At 45.6% G+C, this 20,377-nt stretch overlaps 1 protein-coding gene across 1 annotated transcript in view; it reads right to left on the minus strand.

Annotated features, from left to right (window-relative positions):
• The window catches only part of LOC143990338 (angiopoietin-related protein 7-like), a 56,992-nt gene that overhangs the window by 12,487 nt on the left and 24,128 nt on the right, over positions 1–20,377 (minus strand). Inside the window, exons 2-4 of the mRNA XM_077490381.1 lie at positions 11,264–11,802; positions 5,671–5,893; positions 575–712 (exon numbers count right to left, since the gene is read on the minus strand). Of these exons, the coding sequence (XP_077346507.1) occupies positions 575–712; positions 5,671–5,893; positions 11,264–11,593 (691 nt within the window). The 5' untranslated portion in view covers positions 11,594–11,802. The remainder of the gene's footprint in view (positions 1–574; positions 713–5,670; positions 5,894–11,263; positions 11,803–20,377) is intronic.

Here is a 20,377-nt window from a genome sequence, read left to right on the forward strand (position 1 = left end):
CATTTGTTTCTCACATACTGTTAGGATTTCCAATCCATTGCACACATACTGTCACAATTATCCCCTTGTTACTCTAAGCCCTTGTACACACGGTCGGACATTCCGACGGAAAATGTTCGATTGGACCATGTTATCTGATAATCCGACCCTGTGTGGGCTCCATCAGTTTCCAGCGGAATATCCAACCAACAAAGTTTTAGAGCTGGGCTATAAAATATTCAGACAACATGATCCGATCGGACTTTGTCCTATCGTTTGTAGAGAATTACAAGCAGCTTAGACATTAATGGCTGTATGTTGAGTTATTTTGAGAGGAAAGCAAATGTACACTGTTATACAAGCTGTACACTCACTACTTTACATTGTAGCAAAGTGTCATTTCTTCCGTGTTGTCACATGAAAAGATAGAATTAAATATTTACAAAAATGTGAGGGGTGTACTCACTTTTGTGAGATACTGTATATACACTGTATAGTATAGCTCTTCTTAAAGCTGAATGGGACTGTGCTGATAGGTATCATGCAAACAGCCAATCAGTATCAGTGATCAAGTGTCACCTACAGGAGTGCTTACCCTCAGTGTCCATATCACAGTAGACTCCTACCGCAGTTCCGCCAGTAGATGGCACTATAGTATAGACTCCAGAGCTTCGCTCCCCATTGTAATAATGATTGGAACAGTCGGTGTAGCAGCTGTTGGAGTACCTGAGATCTGAAAGAGGACATGGAGGTTTATCTCCTGCGAGGGATGAATAAGTCAGAGACATAAAAAAAAAACATCTGTGATGTTCATTGCATTCAACAGAAATTTGCAAAGCGACTCTCAGAACAAAAGACATCAAAAATGAAGGCGCTTTACCAGTTCACACATTAAATGTCATTATATGACTTCTTGTTTGTCTCCAATACTGAAAAGCATTTGGAAATCAGCGCAAGCCTACCTCCCAACTTTGGGAAAGGGAGACGCCGTACGCCGCAGTTATATGAGCCGTAAACAATGAATGCTCAAAAATGATTGAGTTATACTTATACACACAAGCGCCTTTCATAATATATATATTTTTTTTTAAAGTGGCTTTTTAAAATATCATATGTAATAATTCAGATCTTGCCAGAAAACGTATCTTTGCTGTTGCATTGTTCTAAGGACTGGACAACCTACGTTATGGAGAAGGGGAGAGGGGAAGGTTTCTGGAGTCCTATCCAATATTTTTCTGGTTTCCTAATACAGTAAGATGAGTGAGCCTTGCTGTAGATTAGTACTAGCAGAATCATCAGGTTAAAAAAAGGAAAAAAAAAAGCCTAACAAAAGAAAACAAATGCAGACGCCACATCAATATATTACATTTTTGTTTTTGTGTTTAGATACGCTTTAAAGTTGAAGTTTAACCCTTTCCCGACTAAGCCTATTTCTGACATTTGGTGTTAAGATCCGTCGTTTTTGCTAGAAAATTACTTTGAACCCCCAAACATTATATATATATTTATATATTGTTAGGATTACTTTTAGAACCAATTATTTTGTCTGGATTGTTTGGTTTAGTAAAATGAATTATGAATTTGTACTATATTTAGTGTTCAATTGGCTCTGCTTAAGTACAGCACATTAGGGATTATGTCTGTTATTGAGGACAACGTTGTGGTCCCGTGCAGTGTGCTGGCTCTCTAATATGAGGCTTAGACATTTGCTTTGTTCTCCTAGATTGAGACTTGGTTAGCAAACCAGTGATGATGACTGGTTATCCAGAACAAGCTTGAATGTGGCCAGGAACAAGGCTTGTTTTTTATGTGTGTACATATATATATACACAATGGTGTCAGTATGGTCTCCATGCCCCGGAAGACATCTTTTGATGGCAAAACGCGTAGGGTGGAGCCAACCATTGATGTCATCATGTATCATAAGAATACCAGAAGCCAGTCGAAACTACTAAGAATCGGCCATATCAGGGCTGAATGTGGCCGGGAATGAGGCTTGTTTTTTTATGTGTATATATACACAATGGTGTCAGGATGATCTCCATGCCCGGGAAGACATCTTTTGGTGACAAAGCACGTAGGGTGGAGCCGCCCATTGACGTCATGGTGTATTGGAAGTATACCAGAAGTCAATCAAAACTACTAAGAATTGGCCATATCAGGACTGTAGATAAGGGAGGTCCACCAGACCTCCTGTACGGGGTCTGGGCCAGCAGGGAGGCCCAGGCAGCAGGGTGAATGTGGGCAGGCAAGGTGATCAGTGTGGCAGGGGGTCATTTACAGAAAGCAATTCCCTGTATGGCTCTCTCTGCAGTAGTAGCTGGCTTCTTCTTCTCTCCCCCCCAATGGATTTCAGCTGCTGCAGAGAGAGCCACACAAAGGATTGGTTGCAGTAATTGCCTTCACTTACCACACAGATCACCATACATTTCCCCCTGCTGCCCAGGCCCCCCTGCGTGCCCCCCCCCCCCCTAACATCGCAGCACTGCTGGCTTCTCTACTCTTCTTCCCACCAACATCTGCAAGCACATAGTAGGATCCTTCAAGATTGAGAGTGGGGGGAAGGGTTAGGTAAATATGTCATATTGACCAGACCCTTCCATTCCTGAATGAACACAATGAGTGATCAGTACCATGTTTTCTATCATACCTGAAGCATTGGCTGTATGGGCCCCAATGTCAGGTTGTCTTTATGGGGCCCCTTGGTTTCTTACAGCAGCCCTGTCCCGTATTATACTACTTATTTAAGTATTATACTACTTATGTCCCCATGCCTGGGAAGACGTCTTTTGATGACAAAACGCTTGGGGCGGAGCCTTCCATTGACATCATCACATAGCGGAAGTATACCGGAAGTCAACCAGAAATACTATAAATCTGTCATATTCCACTACTTACGTAAATATTACACTACTTATGTAAGTTTGATTTTAAATAAACATAGATATTATTTAAAGTTCCTGCTCTGAAGATTAAGGAGCGTTTTTTTTCTTACTCTTATATGAACCAGAATATTGGAGGAGCCCGTGTTTGGATGTAAACTTTTGGAGACAGCAGGGGGCGAGACCATGATCATCAGTGCATGCAGTTTGAGCTTTGATGACCACTCTGTGTAAGGGGGTCATCGCGTTCTGGTAAGCGCTCATCCCTGTTGCTTTTGGTAATGGTGAATTCGATCAACTTTTTTTCGGAATTAGGAAAGATAACAATCTTTCCCACCATCTTAAACACCTTTTAACTTTTCCACTTCACTGGATGAACACTTATGTATTTTTTATTGAATAGACACTGTATATGTGTACTTATATGTACCTACAGTACAATATGTTTGATGGGATTTGTTTACTGGTTTAGCGCAACACTGATAATTTATGGAAAGCACCCACATGTTGTTCTGAGCCTCCAATAAATGAAAGGGACCGGCTAGGGTCAGGCTGGGGAGGAAAGTGCAAGATGATGCTGGGCGTCTGACTTGCTGCTGTTTCTAATGCGTACTGTGAGAAGCTCAAACAAAGTTTTTCTAACATGACCAGGGCTTTTTTTCAGTGGGAACTATTGGTGCTGGCTGCTGGTGGATCTAGTGTGGCTGGTGGGGGGATTTATTGTTTCTGGGGGGAGGCAATTTGTGATGGGAGAGACTTCCTGTTGAGGGAGAGGTCTATTGTTGCTGGCTTCTGGAGAGTCTATTGATGCTGGATCCTGGTAGATCTATTGTTGCTGGGGTCGATCTATTTTTGCTGGGAGTACTTTCTTGCGTGGGGGGATCTATTGTTGCTGAGATGATCTATTGTTGGTGTGGGGTTCTATTTCTGCTGAGGGGGTCTATTGTTGCTGGGGAGATTTATTTTTGCTGGGAGGATTCATTGTTTCTGGCAGGATCTATAGTCGATGGTGGGTAAGTCTGTTGTTTCTGGGGGGTGGGGGACTTGTTGATGGGAGAAACTTACTGTTGAGGGAGAGGTCTATTGTTGCTGGCTGCTGAAGAGTCTATTTATGCTGGATACTGATAGATCTATTGTTATTGGGGTTGATCTATTGTTGCTTGGGGGGGTAATATCTTATGAGGGGATCTATTGTTGCTGGGAGGGATCTATCTTTGAGAGGCTCTATTGTTGCTGGGGTTGATCTATTTTTGCTGGGGGTACTTTCTTGTGGTGGGGGATCTATTTTTACTGGAAGGGATCTATTGTTGTTGAGGGTATCTACTGTTGCTGGGCATATTTTTTCTTGTTGGAAGGATTCATTGTTGCTGGCGGTATCTATAGTTGCTGGTGGGGGATCTATTTTTTTCTGGGGTGGGGGGCTATTTGTTGATGGGAGAGATGGGATAGACTTACTGTTAAGGGAGGGATCTATTCTTGCTGGCTGCTGAAGAGTCTATTGATGATGGATACTGGTAGATCTATTGTTACTGGGGTCGATATATTGTTGCTGGGGGGGTACTTTCTTGTGGAGGGATCTATTGTTGCTGGAAGGGATCTATTTTTGCTGAGGGGATCTATTGTTGGTGTAGGGTTCTATTGCTGCTGAGGGGATCTATTGTTGCTTGGGAGATTTATTGTTGCTGGGAAGATTCATTGTTCCTGGGGGAATTATAGTTTCTGAGGGGACCTATCATTGCTGGTGGGATCTATAGTTGCTGAGGAGATCTATCATTTCTGGGGGATATATAATTTCTGGGGGATAGTTTATGAGGGTAGCTATTGTTGCTGAGGGGATCTATAGTTGCTCAGTGGACCTATCATTTCTGGGGGATCTATAGTTTCTGAGGAGATCTATTGTTGCTGGGGATCTATAGTTTCTGAGGGGATCTGTCGTTGCTGGTGGGATCTATAGTTGCTAAGGGGATCTATCATTTCTAGGAGATCTGTAGTTGCTGAGGGGTTCTATAGTTGCTAAGGGGATCTATAGTTGCCGCGGGCATCTATTGTTGCTGAGGGGATCTATCGTTGCTGGTGGGATCTATAGTTTCTAAGGGGATCTATCATTTCTAGGAGATCTACCCTGTTTCCCCTAAAATAAGACCTAGCGTGATTGTCGACGATGGCTGCAATATAAGCCCTACCCCCCAAATAAGCCCTAGTTAAAGTCTTTCTATGTCTTATTCTCAGGGTAGGGCTTATTTTTGGGGAAAGAGGATGGGGTTTATTTGGGGGGTAGGGCTTATATTGCAGCCATCACCGACACTCATGCTAGGTCTTATTTTAGGGGAAACAGGGTATAGTTGCTCGGTGGACCTATCGTTTCTGGGGGATCTATAGTTTCTGAGGAGATCTATTGTCACTGGGGAGATTTATTGTTGCTGGGAGGATATATAGTTGCTCGGGTGGATCAATAGTTGTTGGGGGATCTATTGACATGGGTCTATTTTGCTGTGTGGATCTTCTGTTGCTGGGGGGGGTTTATTATTGCTGGCTGCAGGGGACCTATTTTATTGCCTTTCATTAACAAATTCCATACTACTTAGAACCAAATAAAGATACTTTTCTGTATTCTCTAGGTAAGTGGGTGGAGCCAAGGGAAGGTTCTCAGAGGTGAGTAAGGGACAGAGACATGGGGGGACTCGGAAAGGGGGACTACCTGCACCTATTTTCGAAGAACAAAAGCTCTGAACATGAGTTTAAGGTTATATAAAGCTGTTACTTCCGGTAGAGTTCCCAGTGTCCATACAAAGAAGAAGATACGAGTTACCTCCTGTGGGGGGGTGCAGCTGATGGCTCCTCAGTGCTGCAGGAACAGGACATGAGGAGTTCCGGTTGGACCCATCGATCATCAGCGACAAATTGCGGACCTGGGCCTGAATGTCGTAGATGTATGTTGCCTGTAGGTGCTGCAACGTGCTGCTCTCACTGGCCCACACCTCCAGACTGTTCACCTTGTGCAGGAGTGACGAGTTCTGATGGACGTTCTCAGACTACCAAGAGAAAATGGGAAACGTATTGAAGGCTAAAGAATTTCCTGACCTTCCCCTATCCCATATGTCCAAGCAAAGATTCCCGTTCCTCCTGCCCCAAGCTTGTCCCATCTTCCTAGGTGCTGTCTAATGCCCCGTACACACGATCGGACTCTGGTCCGCCGGGCAATCCGCCCGTGTGTGGGCTCCGGCAGACTTTTTTTTTTCCCCAAAAGTCCGGCGGACTTAGAAAGAAGTTTCAACTCAATCCACCCGTCTGTGTGCTAGTCCACCGGACTTTTGAAATGAACGGCCTTGCCCACACACGGAAAAAAGTCTGTTCACTTTGAACATGGCTCCAGGTAGACGAAGCTAGCGAAGGAAGTCGATGTTGCCGCCTCCAGCGCCGAGATTGACACGTCGCTGGCCCCATCACCTGGTATGGACTTAAAGGGGAAGCCCTACGCCGACAAAAACGGTGTGGAGGTCCCCCCAAAGTCCATATCAGACCCTTATCCGAGCACGCAGAAGAACGGGCCAACACTAGTAAAAGAGCTAGCAGAAGATAGCGGAGGCCCAGCAGAAGAACCGAAGAGGGGGACAAGACCCCCGAAGAGCGGGACAAGACCCCGAAGTTGGAAGAAAACCCCCGGATGGTGGCAACGTCGAAGAAGAAAGCCTGGCTCCTCCGCTAGTAAAAGAGCTAGCAGAAGATAGCGGAGGCCCAGCAGAAGAACCAAAGAGGGGGACAAGACCCCGGAAGAGCGGGAGAAGACCCCGAAGAGCGGGAGAAGACCCCGAAGAGCGGGAGAAGACCCCGAAGTTGGAAGAAAACCCCCGGATGGTGGCGACGTCGAAGAAGAAAGCCTGGCTCCTCCACTAGTAAAAGAGCTAGCAAAAGAGCAGAAGATAGCGGAGGAGTCCAGTGAGAAGACCCCCCCAAGACGGAAGAAGAGAAGACCACCGGAGCTGTCCAATAAATTAATTAAAAAACGTGTGTTGTGTTTTTTTTATTTACACTTTTTTTCCCCAGGTGAATGGGTAGGGGTACTCATTCACATAGGCTGGGGGGCCGGTTCTCTTCTTCCGTCTTGGGGGGTCTTCTCGCTGGACTCCTCCGCTATCTTCTGCTCTTTTGCTAGCTCTTTTACCGGCTTTCTTCTTCTGCGTCGCTGCCATCCGGGAGTTTTCTTCCGACTTCGGGGTCTTGGCCGCTCTTCGGGGGTCTTGTCATCCTCTTCGGTTCTTCTGCCGGGCCTCCGCTATCTTCTGCTAGCTCTTTTACTAGCGTTAGCCCGGTTTTCTGTCGCCGCCGCCGCCTTCTTCTGCGTGCTCGGATAAGGGTCTGATATGGCCTTTGGGGGGACCCTCGCGCTGTTTTTTTTGGCGTAGGGCTTCCCCTTTAAGTCCATACCAGGTGACGGGGACAGCGAGGTGTCAATCTCGCAGATGGAGGCGGCGACATTGACTTCCTTCGGTAGTCCCGTCTTCCTGGAGCCACGTTCAAAATGAATGGACTTTTCTGCGTGTGTGGACAAGTCCGTTTATTTCAAAAGTCCAGTGGACTCCCGCCATAGTCCGCCGGAAAAGTCCGGTCGTGTGTGGGTAGGTCCGCTCATTCGGAAAGTCCAGCGGACCTCCGCTGCAAAGTCCAGCGGTTTGTCAGCCGGACTAAGTCCGCCGGATAGTCCGATCGTGTGTATGCGGCATTAGGCTAACTGTGAGGTAGAACAGGGTGCTTCTCCTCCCTCCACAGCTGTTCCAATGTAGCACTGTCCCCGTAGGGCTTGCTGAGTGTTGACTTCTTAGGCCTCCCTCTGTGTCACGTACCTGGTAGAGATTGAGCAGTAGAGAGGGCTTCTCTTGCACCTCCTGTCCAGCACCCCCTGGTAGAGATGACAGGAAGTGAAGGACACAGAGTGGCACGAGAGCCGATGTAGCAGGTGGCATCGGTTGGGCCTTGGCAAGAACCTGACGGCCGCAGAGCTGGAACTCCGTGTTGATGGATCAGCAGGCGGAAGCGCGGTCGGAACATAAGCCAGCGGGTCATCAACAGCAGAGCAGATACCGGAACGTTAGGCAGAAGCAAAGGCAGGATACAGGCTGGGTTCGGTACACAGTCAGGCAGCAAGATACAGAAACATGGAGCAGGGTCAAACACAAGCTGGGGTCACAGGAAGGCAGGTGTAAATCCAAGGGAAGGTTCAGGTACAAGCCGGGTTAAACACAGGAAAACTGGATGAGATCAAACACAGGTAAGCAGGTACAAGCTGAAAGACCACTCAGCAGTGTGTGTGTCATTGCTCTGTTTAAATAGACCGGCTAGCGCCAGTACTTGCACGTGTGCACGCACGCGGGCCTGCTTGTGCCTGTGCGCGCAAGTGGCAATACATACTATTCTTGCCGCATACACTAGTGTGCACACGCCTGAGCGCCAACACGCGTCTATCAACCGGACTTCTCTTACACTCTGGTTACATGCAGCCAGTTGCTAATGCCGCGTACACACGATGGGAATTTCAGCCAGCAAAAGACCAATGAGAGCTTTTGATCGTAAAATGCGACCGTGTGGTTGCTCAATTGGAATTTATCTGGCTGAATTCCCACCAGCAAAAATTTGATAACAGGTTCTCAATTTTCCTGATGGAAAAACTTTTGGAAATTACGATCGTGTGTATGCTATTCCGACGCGCAACAACTCACGCATGCTCAGATTCAACTAGATGGAAGCTATTGGCTACTAGGTATTGAACTTCCTTTATCGAGTCCCGTCATACGTGTTGTACGTCACCATGTTCTTGGTGGTCGGAATTTGGTGTGACCGTGTGTAGGCAAGACAGTTTGAGCGGAATTCCTACGGGAAAACCATCAGAGCTTTTTCCGACGAGAATTACGATCGTGTGTACGCGGCATAAGGGTTTTCACTTTGAATGCTAGGGGGTTTTCCCCCTTACTCCCGCTTTCTCGTTACTCAATGACCAGTCCAGGGTATTTGTGTTTTTTTTACTTATTGTGGAACTTGGATGGGAGAGGGGATTAGCGGGATACTTCAACTTGAACTATTCACAACAGAAAAGGACAACTCTTAGGCCGCGTACACACGCGGGGACTGTTCGCTCAACTTTGTTCGTCAAACAGTTTGAGCGGACAGTCCGCTCAAAATTAGCATGGACGGACTTGGCCACACACGACGAACGAACAGTCCGCTGAAACCGTGCGCGATGACGTGAACGGCACGTACGACGGGACTAGAAAACGACGTCCTATACACTGCAATGCAACCTTCGGCGTGTAAATCCTTTCTGAGTATGCGCGGAACTTAGTTTGACGAACAAGCCTACACACGAGGGGACTGTCCGCTCAAACAAAGTTTCAGCGGACAGTTTTTCGGAAATTCCGAAAAACTTTGTTCAGCAGACTGTTCGCTGAAACTGTCCGCTGAAGCCCACACACGAGCGGACTGTCCGCCGAAACACTGTTCAGCGGACAAAGTTGAGCGAACAGTCCCCGCGTGTGTACGCGGCCTTACTTGGCCTCACCAGAAGATATGTGGAAGCAGACACAATGCTTTAACCATACATCGACATCTATGGAGGCATTAAGTCTTCTTTCTCTCACTAACTATCGACTAACTACATTATCTTCAGGACACTCTCTAGCATCCCCTTTACTGACACCCGTCCACTGACTCTTCGAGCTGAAGGTGTGGCCTTCACTTGGCATCAAAAACACAGATCTGTACTCACTGTGGGCATACTCAGATCCTTCTTGATGCCCCCCTTTCAGTCAACTCTGCAGGACCTCTGGGTTCAGCTCCTCTCTGACTCTTTAGGCCCTAGGGCCAACCACCCAGGGCCTCCTGGACTCTGCTCTCCGACTCAACTAACTCTGCGCACATGTACTCTGGCTTTTATACAGTGTCCCAAAACGCAATGCAGCACTTTCCCGCTGCCAATTGCAAGCATAGCTCCCAACTGTCCCTGATTTCGATGGACTGTCCCTGATTTGGAGCTCTGTCCCTCATTCCCCTTTGTTAAAAACTTGTATGTGCTTTGTAAAAGTTCACGTTCACGCTATTTGGATAGCTCGCAACAGTAATTATGGGATAGTTCTAATTATTTTTGGTAATTTTTTTCTTTGAATATATTTTTGTGCAGGGATCCTTAGAAACAGTTTTCTATAATAAATGGGTAAAATACAGATAGATAAACGTCCAGGGAATCCTTTATACATGCACCCCATTCTTGAATATCCCTCCTTAACCACTGGTCACAGCTTTCTATCTCTTGGTGCTTCAGTCAGCTGCAGATTTCTTAATTTCTCAAAGTGCCTCTTAGCTCCCGTAGTGCCCCCCAACCTCCCATAGCGACCCACAGTCAGGCAGTACAGACAGCCCTCCTGTACTGGGCCTTGGCCCCATCCATTCAAAAGGGGGGCCCAGTCACCTGTTGAGCAGGAGGGCCGGCTGTGCTGTGTTATTGCAGACACCAATCCTTTTCTGCCTTCTCCTGCAATGCTGCCAGCTTCTCCCTCTGGCTGCACTGCAGGGGAGTGGTTCTACCACATGCACCCCTTCCATCTGCTGTCTGGGTCCCCATGTGCCCCTTTCTCCGGCAGCGCTGCTGGCTGCCCTCCTCTCCTCCTTCAGCCAGCAGCTGCTGTGGACAGATGGATGTTTCAGGGAGCAGAGCAGGGGAAGGGGTCGGTAAATATGTAATTTATTGGCCCCTGCCTTTCCTGAATGAACACAGGGAGTGATCGGTACAAATCACCCCATTCATCACCAAATCATAGTAAACGGTGTTTGCTATGCTTCAGTTTGTGAATGAGCAAGAAGATTAAGAGTGCTTTACATTCATTCATCTTTGGAACTGAGGCTGCAAATAAAGGTATTGATGCAATCTATGTCTTCAGTCACTTTTGAATATTTGTAGAAGCATCTCAGACTGATGACATGAACAAGTCCAAAGCTTATTGACGCAAGTCCTATTTCCAGGGGAGGACTGACAACTCATGGGGCCCCCGGGCAATAGGAGATTGTGGGGCCCCCGGGCAAAAGGAGAAGATTATGGGGCCCCCAGGCAATAGATTATGGGGCCACACAGTATACACACACAGACACACAATATACACACACAGAATACACACACAGACACACAATATACACACACAGAATACACATACACACACTGAAAAGGTACTGGAGAGGCGGGGCAGCTATAATCTTGGGATTTAAAAAAAACACAGATTTTTATATACTGTCCCTGGTTTTATTGAGGCTGGCAACCCTGATGGGGCCCCTTAGTAGCATGGGGCCCTCGGGCAGTGCCCGAGAGCCCCAATGGTCAGTCCGCCCCTGCCTATTTCTTCTGGTCATAGTAAATCACCCACCTGTTCCAGTACTCTTAGGCGGTGTCTGTGGTTCCTGAGTTCTTCTTGAAGCTCTGACAGCAGTTCTCTGAGCTCCAGGACCTCCTGTTTCCTCTGCTCGTTCTCATGGAGCCAGTATGAGATTTCATCTGTACAACGAAACATATCTGGGCACCGGTGACCATCATGTTGAGGCAGAGTGGCGACAATCCTGCACCGTCCATTAGCCAGGACCTGGTTGCTGTACTCCCCACAAAGCCTCGTGTCGCCAACAGGTGTCTGGTGAGGATCATTAAGTGCAATGGTGCTTTGCATTAGCGACCATATTAAATGTAATACAAGAGCTGCCATTTTGTAGGAGAGTTCCAGTTAACATAGCCAACCGCATAGCATGGTTTTCCAAAATGAATAACCCTTCAGGCACCTGTAATTCCAGGGTTGGCTCAGTGATCTAGCCTTCTAAAGTTTACAATTTCAAAAGTCTTAATAAATCCATTTTTTGTTTCACAGGACGACCAATGGGCAAAGTATCTCAAAGAGCAACTGCGCTGCAATCAGGCCTGAAAAAAATAAGATATAGGTTAATTGGCTGTATTCAGCATAATGCTCCATATAACAGAAGGCATACAATTGAAGGATAGTCACAGTACCAAAATTATCTGTTTTCCAGGTGTTGGTCCATTTCTATCAAATCGAGGTATTGTAACTTGGTCTCCATCTTTTGTCATGTTCCAAGACTCTATCTCAAGTCCTTTATTCTCTGACAGTCTTCTGAAGCATTACATATGCTGATTACTATGGATGGCCCTTTACCATCACTGCCTTTTCCCTGTTTACAGGTCCCCTTCTATTCCTGCCAATCACATTTGAACCAAAGCCTGTTAGCAAAATGTATAGTATCTCCTATCCATACCATGGTAGTCCTTCCTTCAAAGATACCCAATGGAGCTGCCACTTGATTCCCTTCCTTCTGCCCCTATTTTCAGGCTCTACACCCTAAAAAAATTAATGTTGGAACCCATGGGTATAGCAGGCCATGGTATTATAATAATAGTAGGCCGCCCAGTTCAAACTGTCCTCCCAGAAGATTGTTCAAACAAGTACTCCTCTTTAAACTTCACAACAATGTGACAGAAGGCAACAGATTGTCCACTTTGCAAAATTTCTATCTTTTCCTAATGGTAGAAAATAGGTGACAATTTCAGTTGATGCACTTTGGACTTAACGTCCCTAAGTTGGCCGTACACTATTCTATCTGATCTTACCATATCTGCAAAATCACCTCTAGATTTATCAAAACGATATAATATGCGGACACTTCTAAACAATCCATGTCATTTTAATCCATTCAAGCATTTCCACTTACTACATAGTTGTTTGAAGATCCAAAGGAGATTGTTCACTCAAATTGTATTACGCAACCATTCTCAACCAGGGTCGTAATGGAACCTTAGGGTTCCTCAAGAGATTGCTAGGAGTTTCTTGATTCTCATTGACCTCCCATCTGATGGTACCTGGAAAGTTCTGGGTCCAATGCCACTTGTCAAAGCCAGTAGCAACAATTTTTTTAACTGACTATAAGGCATCGTTATAAGGGGGTATTTCTCCTACTGACCACCAACGTAAGGAGCATTTTTCCCACTGGATCCTAAAGACTTATGTAGCGGCCACAACCCTTGCAGGGCGGCCTTGACTTATTGGGCTTACCAGTTACCTCCTCTTGGCCTGCTCTTCCACGTCTAGGGGTTCCCAGGGTTTATACCCAACAACTTGAACGCTGACACAAATAAAGTCCTTTTGAAAGGTTTTATTTTGCAGTAATAACATCCAATAGCACAGTCTCTCATAGGAACAGAGGGCACGGGTGAAGAACTCATTCACCTTGAACTGCAGGTCTAGCAAATTCTCTAATTCCACCCAGAGAGTAGCCACTCACAGCTGGGTACTTCAAGGCTGAACTGATCTCTAGCCAGAGATCATGGCAGTCAGTACGTCGACTCAAATACTTGAAACAATCTTATGAACGTGGACAAGTTGTAACCAAGGGTGAACAGGAACCTTTTTCCTCAGTACCTGGGACATTTTCTGTCTCCTCAATGGTACTGGAAAAACGTAAATTTGTCAATGTCCTTCCCAACTCAGTAACCAGGCACTTCCCAGGATGCCACTCGTCGGCCCTCCTCCGAAGAGCCCCCCCCCCCAGGTCACTTCCACAAGCTGTGGCACCTCTCCAGGCCGAGAGCACATTCGGACACCTTGAATCCTCCCTCAGTTACTGCACCTCAGACCAGCCGGTTCCGAGACTCGGGAACAGACGGATCCCCACCCCAGACCAAGCAGGTCTGTTAGGGGCTTTTAACAGGAACATGTTGCAGGATGTCGAACACCCCGTGACCGGGACCCCTCATGGGGCTACCCCGGTCCTGGAACCAGAACAGACCACACGGGCCTCGCAAACTCCTCTCTCTTAAACACGTGACCCAAACATCTTAAGTACCCCTTCCCAGACTCCCCAGCAGGGCCGGCACTCCCACTGATTGGTTCCGAGAGGGTTGATACTCAAAACGTCCAACCAGGCCTGGTTCTGGTCTGTCATGTGCACCTCACTGCTCACATGACCAGGCAGAACTTCCAACACAGCCCGGGCAGACTGGCCAACCTATGTTATTAACCTTCAGAACCCCTACTGTTCTGAAGCAAAAACTAAATTTACATGCGTATGACATTTTGTCCAAAATGTCATCCGCTACACTTAAATTTACCAAGGGAACCCTGGGACCTAATAATTATTTCAAAGGTTCCACTGAGGTAAAAAGGTTGAGAAAGGCTGGTATAGAGTATGGTCAACAATAGCAGCATAAATATTAATGGCTTCACAATAGATAACCTACAACCCTTCTTCATATATCGTATACAAGTTATGTAAAAACTGTGCAGCGGAATTAGCCTATATCAGGTAAGTAACAGCAGTTTAACAAATTAACACCAGGTGGCAGCAAAATTCAAAAAATAAGAATCTAGCTAAATCCTGTACTGTTTAAGCTCAACTGTTTTTGCTGTGGAGGAAACCTTGAAATAGTTTTCAGGTCTCGGGAAACTCTCACGAAAACATATTATTACCACATCTTACAGTACAGCAGTAGATATAGATGTAATACATAAAATAATCATGTAGAATGTATAGTAAAAAAAGTAATTGTAGTGTATCCTTACTATGGTGGTTAATGGCGAAATGCCTCCTTACATCGGTCTCAATGGGAAGAATGGTCATTATATTGGTGATTAGTTGTGATTAGTTGAAACGTGTTCCCTTACATTGGAAACGTATCTCCTTACACAAGTGGTCATTGGAAAATTCCCCCTTCATATTAGTGTCCAATATAGGTAACTCAAGATGTAAAGCCAATTTACAAAGCTCAATGGCCCAAGTGAGACTGCTCTTATCAGGCAGGGCCACCCTATTTGGGGTACCCAGAATCAGAGAGAAAAGATACTGTAACATGAGGAGTGTCAAACCGCAAATGCATCCAAGGAAACTGTCATCATTAATTTACCATTCATCAAATTGAAATAAACAGTCAGAACATGGTCTGAACACTGTCCTCTCATTAGGGATTGGTGTATGTATTCTTGTAAAGACTTAAATAGCCCAATTAGCAAACTGAATTAATATAAGTGATACAATATTTGAAAATTGATTCCTGAGAGACGGAAAGGAAAGGCTCTACTGATACCACGCTACTGGATCTGGTGAGATGCATTGGTGCCAGAACTATGCAGGTACTGTCAGGCAAGAGATCAATCCACCACTGCTCATGGAACTCCCTACAAAAGTCTAGAGGAACCCTAGTGCTCCATGAAACCCAGGTTTAGAATGGCCACTATAGCATTTAACACTACTGTCCATTATTTGATGGGACTAACCCTATTTCTGAACCTAATTTTCATGTTCCTTTTACGTTCTCCTCCTTTCTACCCTGATGTAAAGATCTCTATAAAGAGATCTCTATAAGATCTCTATAAAACATACTATTTAGGTACCAAAACCATTTTGCTAATAGCCATGACTTCTGTCATGTTGAAGAACTTTCGTACATAATCCAACTACTGATGGCCTGTATAAATGAGGACCTTCACAGACATACCAAAAGTGTTATACTACCCTAAACCTTCATCCAACCTCTAAATTATAATATTTGTTATTATAAATAAACAATAAAAAGGAAAAACAGTGGTAAAAAAAAGTACCAACACTTTTTCAAGTATTAATTTCTCAGGGTCTGATTAAATTGGGGCATGGGAGAGATGTGTCCATTGCCTACATACATTTGTCCTAAAAGGTGTTCATCTTGCTCACCTCAGAAAGTCGGGAGGTAAGAGCAGTCTTTCTCAACCCGTTTGTCACAGAGAAACCTTTAAGATAACATTCTGGTCTCAGGGAACCCTTGCTAATAAATATTATATCTAGAGCTCATGGTACATTAGTGTGATAGTCACTAGTAAAAAAAACGTCTTACAATGGTGATTAGTAGGAAGAATGATCTTTACATTGGTGATCAGTGGGAAGAATGCTCCTTACATTGGTGATCAGTGGGAAGAATGTCCCTTACATTGGTGATCAGTGGGAAGAATGTCCCTTACATTGGTGATCAGTGGGAAGAATGTTCCTTACATTGGTGATCAGTGGGAAGAATGTTCCTTACATTGGTGATCAGTGGGAAGAATGCTCCTTACATTGGTGATCAGTGGGAAGAATGTCCCTTACATTGGTGATCAGTGGGAAGAATGTCCCTTACATTGGTGATCAGTGGGAAGAATGTCCCTTACATTGGTGTTCAGTGGGAAGAATGTCCCTTACATTGGTGATCAGTGGGAAGAATGTCCCTTACATTGGTGATCAGTGGGAAGAATGTCCCTTACATTGGTGATCAGTGGGAAGAATGTGCCTTACATTGGTGATCAGTGGGAAGAACGTCCCTTACATTGGTGATCAGTGAGAAGAACGTCCCTTACATTGGTGATCAGTGGGAAGAATGTCCCTTACATTGGTGATCAGTGGGAAGAATGTCCCTTACATTGGTGATCAGTGAGAAGAACATCCTTTACATTGGTGATCAGTGGGAAGAATGTCCCTTACATTGGTGATCAGTGGGAAGAATGTCCCTTACATTGGTGATCAGTGGGAAGAATGTTCCTTACATTGGTGATCAGTGGGAAGAATGTCCCTTACATTGGTCATCAGTGGGAAGAATGTTCCTTACATTGGTGATCAGTGGGAAGAATGATCCTTACATTGGTGATCAGTGGGAAGAATGTCCCTTACATTGGTGATCAGTGAGAAGAACGTCCCTTACATTGGTGATCAGTGGGAAGAATGTCCCTTACATTGGTGATCAGTGGGAAGAATGATCTTTACATTGGTGATCAGTGGGAAGAATGTCCCTTACATTGGTGATCAGTGGGAAGAATGTCCCTTACATTGGTGATCAGTGGGAAGAATGTTCCTTACATTGGTGATCAGTGGGAAGAATGTTCCTTACATTGGTGATCAGTGGGAAGAATGCTCCTTACATTGGTGATCAGTGGGAAGAATGATCTTTACATTGGTGATCAGTGGGAAGAATGTCCCTTACTGTTTTTAAAACATATTTTTATATTTTAAATAAAACGTATACATTTTTAAATAACACATTGCTAATAGTATTAGCAAAATTTCCATGTGGTGCACCTCTAGCAGATATGATACAGGAGATGGTCAGAGTCTGCAGACATAATACAGGAGATGATCAGAGACTGCAGACATGGTACAGGAGATGATCAGAGACGGCAGACATGGTACAGGAGATGATCAGAGACTGCAGACATGGTACAGGAGATGGTCAGAGACTGCAGACATAACACAGGAGATGATCAGAGACTGCAAACGTGGTACAGGAGATGGTCAGAGACTGCCGATGTGGTACAGGAGATCAATGCAGCCTCACCAGTGTCCATCAAATGCAGTCTGCCAGTGCCCATCATGCAGCCTGCCTGTGCCTCACCAGAGCCCATCATTCAGCCTGCCTTAGAATATCAGACAGGATCAGGACAGGGCAGTGTTAGCAAAGCAAAGCTATGGAGGAAAGCTGTCAGCTTACCGCATTAAGGTGCATCTTGTCAGTATGATCAGCGGGAGGAGCATTATCAGTGTGCAGCACTGTGGGGGTTAAGAGTTCAGGACTTGTTGTTTGACATGCTGTTAGAAACAGAGCGCCCGCTCGGTGAAGCTTACGGTAATAACTGTCGCGTACTGTTTTGCTTTCTGCCTTTCAGCCGCCTCGTCGAGGAGGGAGGGAGGGGAGGAGAGGACTGGACGGGGGTGCTCCAGAATGACACCCCTGTACTGGGCGGCACCATGGGTGGGGCCTCGCCCCATTTTCGGCTCTATTTTTGGCGTGTTTTTTCTTTCGGCAACGTGCTTTCGGCAGATATATTTCAGCGGCCAAAATTTTAGGTGCATCCCTAGTGGTTTGGTCAGTCAAAACAGTACGGTATTCCCTTGTTCTTTCCTGTGGTGTTGGCAGTCTTTCTCTGGTGGGCTCCTGCACATATTCAATCCTATTTAATTTGTTCATAAATGACCTGGAGGATGGGGTAAACAGCTCAATCTCTGTATTTGCGGACGATACTAAGCTAAGCAGGGCAATAACTTCTCTGCAGGATGTGGAAACCTTGCAAAAAGATCTGAACAAATGAATGGGGTGGGCAACTACATGGCAAATGAGGTTCAATGTAGAAAAATGTAAAATAATGCATTTGGGTAGCAAAAATATGAATGCAATCTATACACTGGGGGGAGAACCTCTGGGGGAATCTAGGATGGAAAAAGACCTGGGGGTCCTAGTAGATGATAGTCTCAGCAAATGCATGCAATGCCAAGCTGCTGCTAACAAAGCAAACAGAATTGGCATTCATTAAAAAGATTAGCATGCATTAAAAAGGGGATCAACTCCAGAGATAAAATGATAATTCTCCCGCTCTACAAGACTCTGGTCCGGCCGCACCTGGATTATGCTGTCCAGTTCTGGGCACCAGTCCTCAGGAAGGATGTACTGGAAATGGAGCGAGTACAAAGAAGGGCAACAAACCTAATAAAGGGTCTGGTGGATATTAGTTATGAGGAAAGGTTGCGAGCACTGAACTTATTCTCCCTGGAGAAGAGACGCTTGAGAGGGGATATGATTTCAATATACAAATACCGTACTGGTGACCCCACAAAAGGGATAAAACTTTTTCACAGAAGGGAGTTTAACAAGACTCATGGCCACTCATTAAAATTAGAAGAAAAGAGGATTAACCTTAAACTACAAAGAGGGTTCTTTACAGTAAGAGCGGCAAGGATGTGAAATTCCCTTCCACAGGCGGTGGTCTCAGTGGGGGGGGCATCGTCATTTCAAGAAACTATTAGATAAGCACCTGAATGACCACAACATACAGGGATATACAATGTAAAACTGACATATAATCACACACATAGGTTGGACTTGTGTCTTTTTTCGACCCCACCTTCTATGTAACTATGGATAAGAGGAGACCCAGTTTTTCTATTTTCAGGCCAGAAGTGATTAATCAATCGCCTCAGTACACTTAATCGTCACGTATTCCTCTTGTAGCCAACTAGCCTCCAACCACCAGTGAAGGATCCCTGGCTTTGGCCCCAGATTGAGTTCCAGCAACATGGGAGAATGGTCAGACAGGGCTCTAGGTAGGTAGGATACCCCCCTGACCAGCTCCATACCCTCCTTCTCAGCCAGGATAGTGTCTGTTCTGGAGAGTGTCTTGTGCGTTTCTGAATAACAGGAGTACTTAGTATCAGGATGGTGAAAGCGCCAGACATCCCTGAAACCATGTGTAGACAGCCCTCTTGCCAAGGGGGCTGGTGCCCCAGATGATGCACCCAGCTGGTCCATGGCTGAGTCTGCCACTGCATTAAAATCCCCCAAAATGAAAATCTTCCCTTCTGCTATCTCATATGTGGCCCATAACATGTCATCCAAATGGGATAGCGAAAAGGGAGGAGGCACATATAAATGTACAAATGTCATGTACCTGTTCATCACCTGCACCACCAGTATAACATATCTCCCCTTAACATCAGTCTTAAGTGCATGCATGGAGATGGGCATAGCTTTTGTGACCAGTGTAGATACCCCCCTATCATATGAACAAAAACTGGCATGGTAAGCTCCAGAAATATGGGCCCTTTTTAAAGAGAGAACCCTGGAACCCTGTAAATGAGTCTCCTGCAGACGGATTAAATGCGGTTTATACTTTTTTTATATAGTCAAATATCAATGAGCGTTTAAATTTGGAGTTAAGGCCTCTGACATTCCAGGCCAAAACCCTAATGCCGCGTACACATGATCGGAAATTCGGCCAGCAAAAGACTGTTGAGAGTTTTTCGTCGGAAAATGCGACCTTGTATATGCTCCATCGGAATTTTGCTGGCCGAATTTCCGCCAGCAAAAGATTGAGAGCAGGTTCTCAATTTTTCCGACTGAAAAAGTTTTGATCGGGATTCCTACGCATGCTCGGAAACAATTAGACGCATGCTTGAAAGCATTGAACCTAATTTTCTCGGCTCGTCGTAATGTTGTAAGTCACTGCGTTCTTGATGGTCTTGATGGTCGAAAGTTCAGCAAACTTTTGTGTGACGGTGTGTATGCAAGCCAAGTTTGAGCGGAATTCCGTCGGAAAAACCATCATAGCTTTTTTCGTTGAGAATTCCGATGGTGTGTATGCGGCATTAGACTCACCTCCATGGCAAGGGAGCATTAAGCAGGTGATCTCCTCCCTGGCATGCAGGGAGCCAAACAATCAGGGCCCCAGAGTTCCCCTCCCCCACATACAGAGCATAGTAGCAGCATAACTGTATAGGACTTGTTGCACCCACGCTGAATATAGATAATCCCAGCCAGACACAAATACATTTTCCCCATCACTGGAAACTTCCCTAATACTCCCTCCCCCCTCCCCGCACCCAGTCCCAACATGCCAGGCACTTTGTTCCCATAACCGTATATCAAAAGAGGTAACGGATGTGTGACAAAGTAGTCACACAGGACCCAGCGCCATGAGGTAACAGTCCTTAAGTTC

The sequence above is a fragment of the Lithobates pipiens genome, unplaced genomic scaffold, assembly GCF_037356315.1.
Source record: "Lithobates pipiens isolate NorthernLeopardFrog02 unplaced genomic scaffold, aLitPip1_a1.2 Scaffold_18, whole genome shotgun sequence".
NCBI classification, from domain to species: domain Eukaryota; kingdom Metazoa; phylum Chordata; class Amphibia; order Anura; family Ranidae; genus Lithobates; species Lithobates pipiens.